At 38.4% G+C, this 13,506-nt stretch overlaps 1 protein-coding gene across 1 annotated transcript; it reads right to left on the reverse strand.

Annotated features, from left to right (window-relative positions):
- Positions 1 to 3,007: 3,007 nt before the first annotated feature.
- LOC139151170 (beta-1,4 N-acetylgalactosaminyltransferase 1-like) lies at positions 3,008 to 7,789 on the reverse strand. Its single transcript, XM_070723763.1, has 2 exons — positions 7,586 to 7,789; positions 3,008 to 5,137 (listed from the first exon to the last, which is right to left on the reverse strand). The coding sequence occupies exon 2, from the start codon at positions 4,909 to 4,911 to the stop codon at positions 3,508 to 3,510; it is 1,404 nt and encodes a 467-aa protein (XP_070579864.1). The 5' UTR covers positions 4,912 to 5,137; positions 7,586 to 7,789; the 3' UTR covers positions 3,008 to 3,507.
- Positions 7,790 to 13,506: the final 5,717 nt, after the last annotated feature.

A 13,506-nucleotide genomic window follows, 5' to 3' on the forward strand; every position in this document is an offset into this window, starting at 1 on the left:
ATAAACAGCCTCAGGCCAAAAAGCTCAATTGACGATGGCGTCAATCATACGTAAGCAAAGGGCTCCGCCATAAGCATTCACTCTAAAAACAGCATAAGGTTAAATCTCTGTTGAGAAAGGACAGGTTAGACTCAGTGCTTAAGAGATATCCTATGATTTATTATGATCAGTACAATGGGAGATTCCTCAGGGAAAAGTGCATTTTCCATTGCCATACCCCTTGCCACGCCAATGAGCAAAATAAGACAAAATAATTTTTCAAATATTAATTTACGCTTAATCATGCAACTTTCATCCTCGAAAAGCTTTTCAGATCTAGAATATACCCTGAAGATTCAGTGAATCAAATAATGTGACTTTCGATAGCGTAAGTCTGAGAGAAATCAAAGACAAAAAAATGCAGTGATAGTGACGTCACATCTTGAGTATGTCGCATGTGTTGTTCAGTCAATTATTTCAATTCGAATTCAATTTATTTTGTTTTATATTCCTATATTTACTTAATAATAATTTGTTTGTTTGTTTGTTTATCGTGGCTGATTGAGAAAGGATATACTTTCCTTTCGAAACACCTTGGTTTTGTTTTACCAGAGGTCCATATATATCCTTCTTTCACGACTTTGACTGTGTTATGTGTACCGGTACTTCGTTCATAGTCTTGCTGTTGTACTGTGTTTGTCATATACAATAACTGTGTAATACGACTTTTGACCTATGACTTTTCGATAACGGATGGGTATGATTGCTATCAATTCATCGATATCTGTTATTATATTGATGCGAGGTTTTACCATTTTACGATGAGTCAACATGGTAAGCTTATATCAATTTTCAATAGCCGCACACACAAGTACAAGATAGTGACAGAACCCGTGTTGTGGTACACTGCTTTTGCCGCCTGCAGTGATAGACATCAGTGGACGGTATTGCTTGTGTGTAGATTTTTATGAAACAAAATGTGAAATTGACCAAATCTGGGTGTGTTGGGCATGTTGAACAAATGTCTTCTCTCACCTAACAACTATGGTGCTAACCTGTAGGCCTACTACATGTATTTTCCTTCTTTTAAACTCCTAATTTGTTTAGGTAAGAGAGGTAAATTTTCATTTCCGTTTTAGTTAGGCCTATTGGTCGCCGCGGACTTAGCCTGTGGGACATATAAATTTAGCTCTGCCCATTCGCCCGGGAGGTTAACCAAACACTTTCAAAGCTGGATGAAGGGTAGTACATGTGCACATCAATTTGTTTCACGAGGATATCCAATATGGCCGCTAGGCGGTCGAATTCATACAATTTTTGCGTCATAACCATCATGCTGATACATCTGGACAGATCTCATTCAAAGTTAGCACGTCACTTTGTGTAGCGATACGATCCATTATGGCTACTGGAGAATCATTGTGTCATTTTTTTCATATCCAGTGCGAAAACTTGAAAATGTCCAACCCAATTTCATTCGAATTTTGAACAAGGACATTGTACTATGATATACATATGTGCACATTAACTTTCGCTTTAAAACGATTCTTTCAAACTTGGCATAATTATTTTTTTATTTTTCATATGTATGTTATATTTTGTAGTGGTACAATTCAATTCTACTCCAGGGTAATCATTTTGTCCAATTTTCCTTGTTTACAGCCATTTTCAAAGACTTTACTTTGACATAACCATGGCTCTTGAGCTGCCATTTTGGTACTAGTTTTTCCTGCCTGGAGTTATTTCTTGAACGTATCTGGACCGAATTCATTCAAAGAACGCCTAAGAGCCCAAGTGTACTTATGATTTTTCACACACACGTTTGCCTTGACATAATTCAATATGTATGGCTGCTGACTAATCATTCCTTTGCAAATGTTTTTTGTGTCCTTAACAAATTCCGAGACAAGAACAGATTTCATTCGAAGTTCATTCTTGACAAGGACAATGTGCCATCTTAGCATCTACGTACGTTAACAAGTGTCGTAATACGATCCAACATCGCCGCTGGGCGGCCATCAGGTGTGTTTTGTTTTATGTATCAGCAGCTCGATTTAATTAATGCACTGTGGTGTAAATATGTGTGTCAATCTGTGTTACGAAATGACTATTGCGCTATGACATGCATCAATGTCGTGTTGCAGCCTTACGAAGGTCAAACTGTGAAGTGCATTTTTCAAGTATTGCATGCCAACAGCGAAAGCGCAACCAAGCTATCAGCATGTGAGCATTGTGTGTGTGTGTGTGTGTGTTTGTCATCGTTCCAAACAACGTATAGTACTGATTATTAAGCAATGAGCAATTTTTAATGATTCTTGGTTACGAAATTGTGACCAATATGTAGCACATAGTCACTCAGTACAATAGACACGAAGTAGTATATTCAAAACAGTGAGCACCAGTTCCAACAGTTTGTCAAGCGGGGACTATGTCATTCGCTGTGACTTGTTTAATTTAGTTTTGTTTGTTTGTTTGTTTGTTTGTTTGCTCAATAAAAAGAAAAGGTGAATAATTTGCGCAAAGTGATACCTGATTCAGATAACTGTAATCTCATGCTAGGTACAGCTCTTGCCACTTTTTCCTTCTTCTCCGCAAAATTGAACGTTCCATTTCTCTGTTTCTTCATCTTTTTACTGAATTTCTTATCGCAACCACTCATATTTCTTGCCGACTTCTGTTTTTTATTGTAATTACCTCGCTGAGAGGTACCAATAAGATAAGAATACAAAGGGACGCCACAAAGTTCAATTCAATGATACATTTTATTAGAACTGCCGTGAAAGACCAAAGCCCAAGTTTCATCAAGAAATAACTCGTGACTTTAAAAATTAGACGATCTACAGTGAAGTTATAAAGTTATAAAGTTGTATGATTCGATGATGTTATTTTGCTGAAGGTGTGCTTATCTAAATTATGAAGAGAGAAAAGCTTCACATTCTCATTGAACACACTAGCTATGCCATTTCTTAAGTTTTTTTTCCGAACCAGTAAGGTTCTTTTTAAAATGGAATTTTAGGTTTGTGAGAAGTATGACTATAAAAACATCCAATGGCGTGTAATTTATGAACAAACTGATTTTGTTTGTAAGTGCTAGCAGCTTAACAATAAAACGTACTATTTTTTTTAGGATTTTTCTGTCGTTTGCGCTTTGACAATTAGGAATGTATTGATATTTTGTTTTACTATAGCCATCTAAACAAAGTATAGTCATATCTATTCATCCATTTCACTCAATAAGGGACCCGTCATTATTTACGGCCCGGGGGTCGGAGGAATGTGAGGGGGGGTCACTCAAAAATGAAAACTTCAAGGGGGTTGCTCAAAATATGGAGAGGAAGAAGGGGACGCTACTCAATTTTTATGCGAAATAAATTAAAACACCTCTCAGATTGCACAATTGCACACATCAATCTTTCCATGGTAACTGTGGCAAAATTGGAACAGGTGACAGTATACCTTTCATGGTCTTGTTTCCTTAGGGAATTGTTTAATGTCACATAAAAGCTACAAGCAAATTTAGAGGAGTGCTCAATCTCTTGGTTTTAGTTTTTTCTCATTTAAGAGAGCCTTCGAAATACGTGGAAACCATGACTCGAAACAGTGCAAACCGTTCTTGAATAGTAGGTGATCCACGTATCTTTCTCGTTCGCTCGGGTCGATTTCCATCGTTCGGTATTTAGTGTATACCTCGTTGGTTATCTTAGCGTGGCGAATAGATACGTCGTTACACTGGGCGATAGCGAGTTGACCCAGGATGTCCACAAAGAACTCGCGATGGCCGATTCGCTCCAATTCAATGTCAAATCCACCGGCTTTGCGCACCGCCTGTGTTTTAGCCATCCAAAAGTTTGGGGCAATGTCTATGACTTGGCAGTTCGGAAACTCCTCCATTGTCCGGTATGCCCATGCTTTACCTCGGTAAACGCAGTGCCCATCTTGCCCTCGATGATGATGCAACGTGCGCCAGCAAAGTGCGTCAGGATCTATGCAAGGGTTCACTTTGCCACCTTTACCTTGTACCATGCCTGCAACTAGGTCCAACTCGGCACTTGGTGACTCAAGTTTCTCTAACATCAGCTCAAGTTTTGTTGAACCTGTGAAAACAAAGTCATCATCCACCCACAATAAGTATTTAGTTCGTATCTGACTGAGAGCCAAATTTTTACCGGCATTTAGCCCCTCGGCGTACGGCATCATGTACTGCTTTACATTTCGGCCCTCTATTTGTTGGGTATTTTTCGAATCGTCTGCGACCACGATGGTTAAATTTGGATAGTAGTTGTTGATACTGCGAACGAGCCTGTTAACAGCGTCGTACCGTTCAAATGTTTTAGTTGCCACCGTGACTTGTCGACCTATGCCACCGTTTCTTGGTCCGGTGTCATGGAGCAACGGTAGTGCAGAACGACTAATGAGTACGTTTAATGAAATTTCAAAACCTAGGAACAGTAATTCAATTTCTTCCCTTCCCTTAACCACATACTTCGTGCTGTTGTATATAACGTGTCCGAGAACTTTGTTCAGGGTGTTCGCATCACTGTTAGTTGTTATCCTGAGTTCGTAAGTAGCATTCCCTTCTACTTTGACGTTTGAAAAGTCATCCTTTGACATTTCCACATACAGTGTACCCAAGAATGCCCTTGACCTGAACGTAATAGACAGTTCTTGACCTCGATGTCGTTCACCAAGCAGCGCGACAACTTCACGATGGACGCGGAGCCCAACCAATCTCACCGATTCCAAAGGCTCCGCTGTTATACCACTGCTAAGATAACTGACGGGCGACATAGCAGCGATTGGGTTGCTGTTGTGCATATTTTCTTTGTTCCATTCCAAATACTCTTTTTGCTGTCTCTCCCTGGCCATTCCAGTCAGTGGACCGTGTTTCAACCTTGGACAATCGCAGGACAAACTTCTCACTTTCATTTTCATTTTCTCATAGAGTGGTTGTCTTCGCTAGCGCTCGATATTAGGTTGGAATCATCCCTTCTTAATTCCAAGGAATTAGAAAGTGGCGTATCTCGGTTCCTCTCACACTGGTTCTTTCCTTTCAACAAGAGGAAAACGATAACGATGAATTCCGCAAATGATACGAATAGTAACAACTTCGATTTCTTCATGGTCTTCTCCGATGAAGCGCTCAGTCTTTTATCGTGTGCTTGGATTGAGAGAAAACATTATGCCGTTACATGAAAGTTTACGAAATAAGGAGAGGTCGAACTTGATAATCATGCCAAAGAGCACAAAAATTCTATGGTCAACTCTGGGTTTAATAGACACGAACTGGTATCGTGAAGCAATTTGAATTTATATAGACAGCAGAAGCGGGACCTATCATTAAGTGTGTGGTCGTGATCCCTTAGGCACTGCCTAAAGCCAAACTAAAACCTTCAGATATTCCTGTGATCAGACATTGCTTATCTCCCACACCTGAGAAAGACCTTTTCCAGGTAATCATGTTGAACCATGCAGGTTCATGTTGTCTTATCATACATGCATGTGGCTTTAAGCTAATGAACAGCAAGTCGGTCAAGTACATTCTCTATACGCCCAAATCCTGAAATTAGCCATTTAAAAATAGCCCATTATAGTGTCTTGTATGTTGAACCATCAAAATATGTTAATTACCATGTATAGTATGATAGACATGAAGGCTATTAAACTTTCAACAGCGGCGTCGTTTTGGTCGTTTTGTAATAACAACGAAATATTATTCAATTTACTATCACTTCATTCAACTTGCGGTGATAAGGTAATATGCACCTCGAAAGTGAAGACTTAAAATTTTGCTCTAACTTTCCTCAGAGAATCTTTCAATCATTCTCTTTCAAAATCAAGAATAAAAATAGGGGGTCACCGTGCAAATTTTGGTACTAGAGAAACCCAGGATTTACCGATATTAGAAATTCAAAATGGCCGCCATCCCTGTGTAAGCTCTATAGAGAAAATAAAAATTTTCGAATTTCGAAAACTAAGCCAGTGAAAAGTGTTCTTTCACCAAGAGCTTTAAAAATGAACCCCCACATGTGGTATATCAGAACAGAATTGTAAAAGTTTGAGAGTCCGAATGTCTGTCCCCGAGGTGCGTTCTACCTTAGGAGTCACCAACAATAGTTCACTTCCCATGATTTGCCTTCATCTGTTTGCGAAGTCAGTCATTTTGTATCGCTCTTTGAAACGTGGAGACAGAAAGTCTTCAGCGCGTACGAAACAAATATCCAGCCCTGTTCGAGCCCAAACAAGGTTGTTTTCTCCTTGTCAGTGTCGTTCTAGACTGGCATTGTTATTCACATTCGCTTCAAACAAAAATATTTAAAAAATGACTGACTCAGAGTACCAGAAGAAGTTATTATCTCCAGGATTCGTATATTCGCACAGTTCCGAACAGTGAAGTTATCGGTGCCATCTTGTTGTCGTTCAGAGTTGCTACGGCCTATAAACATTCTTGTTATTTTCATTTTATTCCTTATCTCTAGGGCCAACTGAGGTCAAACGCCCCCTCCAAACAAACAAAAACCCAACAAAATACAGAAGCCTTCACACAGAAACGAAAATAAAGTGAAAATCCACTTCATCGTACAATTTGTGAGATCTATGATGAGAAACAACGCACTATTGCATTGTCTGTTGTAATTGGATACTAAAAGAGTAAGTTTATAATTATCTTTTGTGCCTTCAAGTTGCTGTAATTTGGTATATATAAATATCTATGAAATTGTAAATTGGTGACACTAATGTTTGGGTCCTTACAGAAATCTTAAAAAAGAATTCTAAACGTTTCTTTTATTAATCCGATAACTCACAAACCTCTCCTTCAAATGAATACGAAGACCTAAACTTTAAGGGTAAAATTAAATCCATGTAAATCACATTAGAAGATTGATGTTAATGGTTGACCGATATTAATGGTTGATCTTCGACTACTGTTCAAGAAGAAAAACCAACATTTACATGTTAAGTCATACAATTGCGGTGAGGTCGCTTCCTCACAGGATAATTAATTCAGACAAATATTGATAATAATATTATCAAATTGAAATATACTGCTTCAATGCAGAGTTTCTCTTGTCAGGTAAGGTCATGGGTAACATGAGGAGATGCACCTACTTTCTCGTACAATTAAAAAATGGCTATCTAGGTACAGTTTAAATAAACTTAAGGCAGCACTATGTTAAAGAACTGAGCAAAAAGCGATATATACACCTGTTATCCTACATTCAAAAACAAATCGCAGTAAATAGTATTGTTTTAAGAAGCGTATGAGTTAAAGTCACGATGATTGAGTCTTAAAATGGCAACTGGAGTTTGAATTTAACCGATTGTGCACACACTGTTGCATGTGAGTGAATCTAATGTTGATGAATACACTGACGAGGTTCAGAGGAACAATATGGTGTAAAAGACCTCGGGATAAAGTTTGATGTTTCGCAAATATCAAAGTTACCAAAAAATTTCGCAACCTTAGGATAAAACCAGTTCAGGAAAGAAGTGTTGACAATAATAAGACATATGCAATGAAGTGATGTCAATTTGATGTGCGAGTCATATTTAAGAATGTAGAATGGCACGTTGTACAACTTAATGAATGACAAAATGCATGCCTTACCGAAAGGTGGTGATAAAATAGTCCCCCGTCGTTACAGCGTACAGTAGCAAAGGTATTCCTCAAAGAAATGTGAACGCCTCTTTGTAAAGATATTATGGCCTCAAATGTATTCAAAATCTTGATTAAGTGGAGCTGTGAACCTCTCTGAAGATCGGACATGTCGAGTAGTTTGATTGCAGTATACCGTTATCATTCAATTTAGTCGTGAACAAATGCATCATGGGTACAAATAAACATAAAAGCCGACCAAAATCCTGAAATTTTTAAGTCTTGATTTTATGATGAATTGCAACGCACGCAAATGTTATTGCATGAAATGCGCAAAGCAGAACGCTTTGGTTCTTTGCTGATGAAAAATTCAACATTTCCTACACAGCGAAGGTTCATTGCTGCTCGCGCCCCGACGAGTACCTTTCACACCTCAAGGCCGCGTTGTAATACAGTCTTACTAGTATGCCATATTTTCTACCTTGCACAGTGAGGACATACCAGCATATGAATATGTATATGATTAATAGATGGTGTCACTCTTTTCCTCTTTATAGAGTTCTGACAGTTCTGAAGTATGACGCTGACCTGAGTTCACATAAGGGGTGACAATCACGGGCTACATTGAAAAATTTGGTGCTATAGAAATTAATCATTTCCAGACCCTTTCAAATAAAGTAGACCGCCATCCCTGTATTAACTGCACGAGGAAAAATAAAATTTTCGATTTTCACAAAGATAAGCAGATTAAATCTTTATTTATTCCAAGAGCTTCAAAATGACCCCAAGTATAAGTGGTGGACGTAGACCAAAGACGTATCGTAAAACTTAGGGAGTCCAACTGTCTCCCCTAGGGTGCAATCTACCCCCAATTCTATCTTATAGGGAGATGACAGGGTTGAGAAGGGTCATTATTTTCATGTAAAGTTTAGTGGCACATTGAAGGTCGTACTTTTCGTTCACATGGCCAGGAGGGAAATGATCACTTAATTTTTAGTAAATTTGAGATTGTAAAAATGTCAATTTTCACTATTTGCTCTTATTATCCATTCTAAAGGTCTTTGTAAGAGCGATTTCGTTTCTTTAAAGAACAACTCTTCGATACAATATTCAATACATTGAAGCGAAGCTAAACTTCGTTATCTCCACCATAGACAAAGTGTTAGCCTAGCTATACGTAGCAGACACCTCCAGGTACTTATCAACTTCTGTGTATATCATACGAGTAACCCGTGCATGCTCCGCCCTCGATCCCAACCAGGAAAAATTGAATGTATTTGCGTGTGTAAATATCCTTAATCTTACCTTAATTCCGTAGTATACATACCGCGGTTTCTGTATGGCACAGGCCTTTGTCGTTACCGAATGGTCTAAGGTGTATAGATATCATGGAGTTTTCTGCCAATGCCGCTTTCAGGGGAAAACAAACCCATAATGAGTTGGTTGGTTCACAATGCTCACTGACTGGCGAACCTGTGTATTTCAGGACACTGTGATTCCCTGTACGTACTCATAACAACTGCCGGCAATCAAACGTATACGTCTGAGTTCGGGAGGGAAACTTCAAAATTCATGTCAATGATGTTGAGGAACAGGGGTGGGGGTTTTGAAGATATGTCATTTTATAATCTCGGGAGATACTATAAACGGGTATACTATAAAATTGAAATAAAATATATTTGCAAGATCAGTCTCGCATTCGTGATCTCACAAATGCCTATGGGTCGATTTTATGCCATATATGTAGCTTCTGCTGAAAATGATCCTCCACTAAGTGACTCTTTCTGGCTACAGTCTTCTAAAAAGTGAACCTCTCTTTATAATGTTGGGCCCACTACCTTCCCCCACTTCTTAAACACAGGCATGGTATGAAATGAAAGATATTGTACTTTATGCGACTTGAAAAAAGTTTAGCATGAATTTCACTTTTTATTAGAATGTCCTGCATGTAAGACTAACGTGCACTTTATATTTCAAGTGAAACTTATATTTGTAAATTTAACCGTTTGTTACAGTCATCAATGAAGGAACTTTACGTAAATTGTGTATATTTATTTATAATGTCTCAGTAAATAATTTTCCAACCGACTGTTAATACTTTATTTCGTACTATATTTATCAAATTGTAACTTTTTCTTCTGTAATGTAACTTTTGCAATTATATGGAATTCCTCTCTCTATATACATTTTCCAACCTTTTCTATCTCTTAAAAAAGCTTGATTGTGTAAATTAATTTTTTTTACATTTGGCGCCTCGTAAATCGCGACACGGAATGAGCATGTGGTGTGTTATAAATATACCTACCGCCTTTGGAAATGATTTTAAACCACCTTTGAAATGATTTTAAAAAATATAGTTAAACTGGGTCAAACAAATCATGGATGTAAAAAATCTATTTTTTACATCCATGAACAAATACAGTTAGACTGCAATATACTGACTTGAAAACGAAAGTAAAGCTGCAATCTGTAGAGGGCGTTATCAGTATAAATACAGTAATTTCGCCATCAGATATCGGCTGGGCGTAGTGGCGTGCGCCTGTAATCTAGCTACTTGGAGGCCGGGATTGTTGGATGGCTTGAGGACGGGGGTCCTGTTAGTCGTCGTTCTATGTATATCAGGCGTCCGCGCTAAGCTCGGCATCGATATGGTCGGCCTCGCGGAGGCAGGGACGACCAGGTCGCATAATGAGCGACGGACCGGTCCAGGGCGGAAACGCAGCAGACAAAAGTCCCCGTGTGGAGCAGTAGTGGGATCGCGCCCGTGAATAGGAGACGGCTAGCAGCCCGACCAAAATAGTCGGACTCAATCCCTTTTGACTTCATTTTGCCTCTTTACACTTTTATTTCTGTGTTTGCATTTTTTACAGATGTAATATATTGTTATGCTTGTTTTACTTTGTTTTAACAAAATACTATAACGTTTAAACTATCTGCTATGGTAAAACAGAGTTCCCCTTCATGCATCGACGTACAAGACGTATACACAAGAAAGAGAGTTCTATGAGAAAATGGAACAAGGCTTTTTTCATACGAGATGTTTAAGATCTAGCAACAACCCCTGCAGTGGCATATTTCAGTGGCAATGCAAGTACGATCATCATGTACAGATTTACATAAAAGTGCACACGACGGGGAAAGTGATAGCAACGTGCAGCTGTTTTACAGGCTTCAATAGAACTACAGATTGATTAAAGGAGCCATCATTATTTACGGTCTGGGGGTCGGAGAATTTCATTGGAAAATCCGAAATGTCGAGTAACCCCCTGCCAACCCTGATGAATGAGAAACCCCTCTTTTACTCCGAAACTCTGACTGACCCCTCCCCCACTTAGACAAGTTAAATGCCAAAACTTGTAAAATTTAAGAAATTTTTATAGCAATAGTAAAGACCTTTCAAATTCTGGTGTACCCTGCTTAAATTGTCATTGTTATCTCATGACAGTTGAAAAAGGTGAAACTAACAAAATGAAATTCAAAGTCACAACAAAATATAGATATAAAAGCTCACGTTATAACCAGTATCCAACCATATAGTATTGTTTAATTTGGATGGGTATCATGACAGGGTTTTCACTAGGATATCTGACTGGGCAGACTTTGAAAGTACAGGGCGGAGAACATGCGAGAGGCTGAGGGGAAAGTGTCAGAGGGGGTTGTCCCCTATCTTGCATGGAAAATTTTAAGAAATTGATGAGTGCAATGGTGCGATCTGAGAGGTGTTTTTGATTGTTTTTTTTTTACTCAGTAAACTGTTAGAACACCCCAAGGGGTAGAGAGCACGAGAGGGGTTCCCCTATCTTTCATGGACATTTTTGAGAAATTGATGTGTTTAATGATGCAATCAGAGAGGCGGTTCAATTTGTTTTACTCTCAGTAAAACTGTTTGAAAATGACATTGAACACTGATATTTTTATTACATTTTTTTCGCATGATCAGTGTTTGAGTCACAATATTTAACAACAAATGACAATGCAATTTGTAAAAAAGGTTCTGAGTTTGCCAGTGATTGAAGACAAAAGAATATGCAGGAATGGAAAATATGTGACCTTGTTTCATTTCTCCAGCTACACAGCTTCTAATGACAAGCCTGAATATGGTATGGCTAAATGTCAAAATGGTTATTGAACTGAAGTCAATTAAAATAGATGTTTCTGTGATGATATGGGAAAACAAATTGCATTGTCATTGGTTGTTGAATATTGTGACTCAAACACTGATCATGCAAAAAATGTAATAAAAATCAGCGTTCAGTTTTGTCCTAAGTCCTGTGAAAAATTTGAGAAATTAATGTGTACAATGGTGCAGTCTGGCACAATCTGAGGTATTTTCAATTTGTCTTTCAGTAGTAAAATTGTTAGACCATCCAAAGGGGAGAGCACGAGAGGGGGTGTGCCCCCTCTCGCATAAAAAAAATTGAGAAAATGGTGTGCAAGGGTGCTATCTGAGAGGTGTTTCAATTTATTTCGCACAAAAAATTGAAATACCCCCTTCTTCTTCTCCAAATTTTGAGCAACCCCCTGTAAGTTTTCAATTTTTGGAGTGACCCCCTTACATTCCTCCGACCCCCATGCCATAAATAATAATAGCTCCCTAAGAGCCTACACAGGTTTTCTCTAACAAAGTATTTTTTTATAAATGATTGAAATGAAAAGAAGAGATGGGTCTTAGCTGAAGCTGCAGGCAACTGGTAAATTCAAAATTGTCACAAAACATTTTTATTAAGCTGATATACTGCTTTTACTTTTCTTGACCTGGACCTCAATATTTTTGAAGGGGAAGTGAAGCTGTTGGTAGCTGCCCTCACACCAGCGTATGTGAAAACATTCCTTGCCACTGAATTATATGCCTGCTACCCTCCAGTATCTATGATCTGCCCACTTCCCACAACAGTTCAAGTTCCCCACTGCCCTCTCCTCTCCACTAACAGTTCCCTTTTGCCTATCAGATTACATATTCCCACATGTACATTTCAGTGATGCAACCATTTATCAATCACCTAAGTGTGTGTGTGCATGTCAGCCTTGGAAAATTGCTGCCTTTGGCAATTAATCTGATTTAAAATCTTCCCTGATGTTCAATCAGCTTTTTTTCCTATACCCAATACCAGAAATTTTCTCCTTGCCTTAAAAACTGAAATTCCTTCTCTGCCCACAGTAAAAACTATTTTTTCTCCCCCCCCCCCCCCAACTGCACACGAACATGTTTTTGTATGAATAGCTTCGCTGGCTACACCTGTAGCTAGTGGTCGATATTACCTTGAACTAATCAACGCACTTGAAGATGTAATAAAAACTTCATCTACTGAAGATCTACACTGCCTCTACTCTAGCTACCTTAATTTGGTCCATGAGATTGCTCCAATCAAATCAGGTGACTCAGATTATTTGGGGATTTAGGGGTGGTGAAGAGGTCTTCACTGAACTCCTGGATACCTGAGGGTGGCTACATGTAGCTGTGCCACTATCTCTGACACCACTGGCAATGACTGTAAGGCATGGATGTTTCTGACTTTTCCAGAATGAAATAAATATCATGGTTAAACAAATATTACCATAGGTTTATCAGTCACATAGCAGCCAGTGTTTGATGGTGGCCTTTTGAAAATAAATGATATGGGGCAGTTGTGTGTTTTTGAGAAAAAATATTCTCTGTAACATTTATTTCTTACTTGAACTGGCCAAAGTTGAACTATGTTTACATGCACTTTATATCACTTACTTATTGTTCTTGTTTAAAACAAGCTCCTTAAGAAAGAAATCTACTTTCAGTTCTTTTTCCGGTCTTAATTAGTGAATACTATAATCATTGAAAAACTGATGATAAGACAAAAGTAAAATATTCATTGAAATAGTTCCCTCTGGGTGTAAACAACAAGGTAAACATATTCAAAATCAAAACTTAAGTTTTCTATTTTATCTGTTACTTTCTT

This window comes from Ptychodera flava, chromosome 15, assembly GCF_041260155.1.
Source record: "Ptychodera flava strain L36383 chromosome 15, AS_Pfla_20210202, whole genome shotgun sequence".
Lineage (NCBI taxonomy): Eukaryota > Metazoa > Hemichordata > Enteropneusta > Ptychoderidae > Ptychodera > Ptychodera flava.

What these genes read in the sequence shown, in the direction of transcription:
- LOC139151170 (XM_070723763.1), bottom strand. Translation starts at nt 4,911, where the DNA reads ATGAAAATGAAAGTGAGAAGTTTGTCCTGCGATTGTCCAAGGTTGAAA.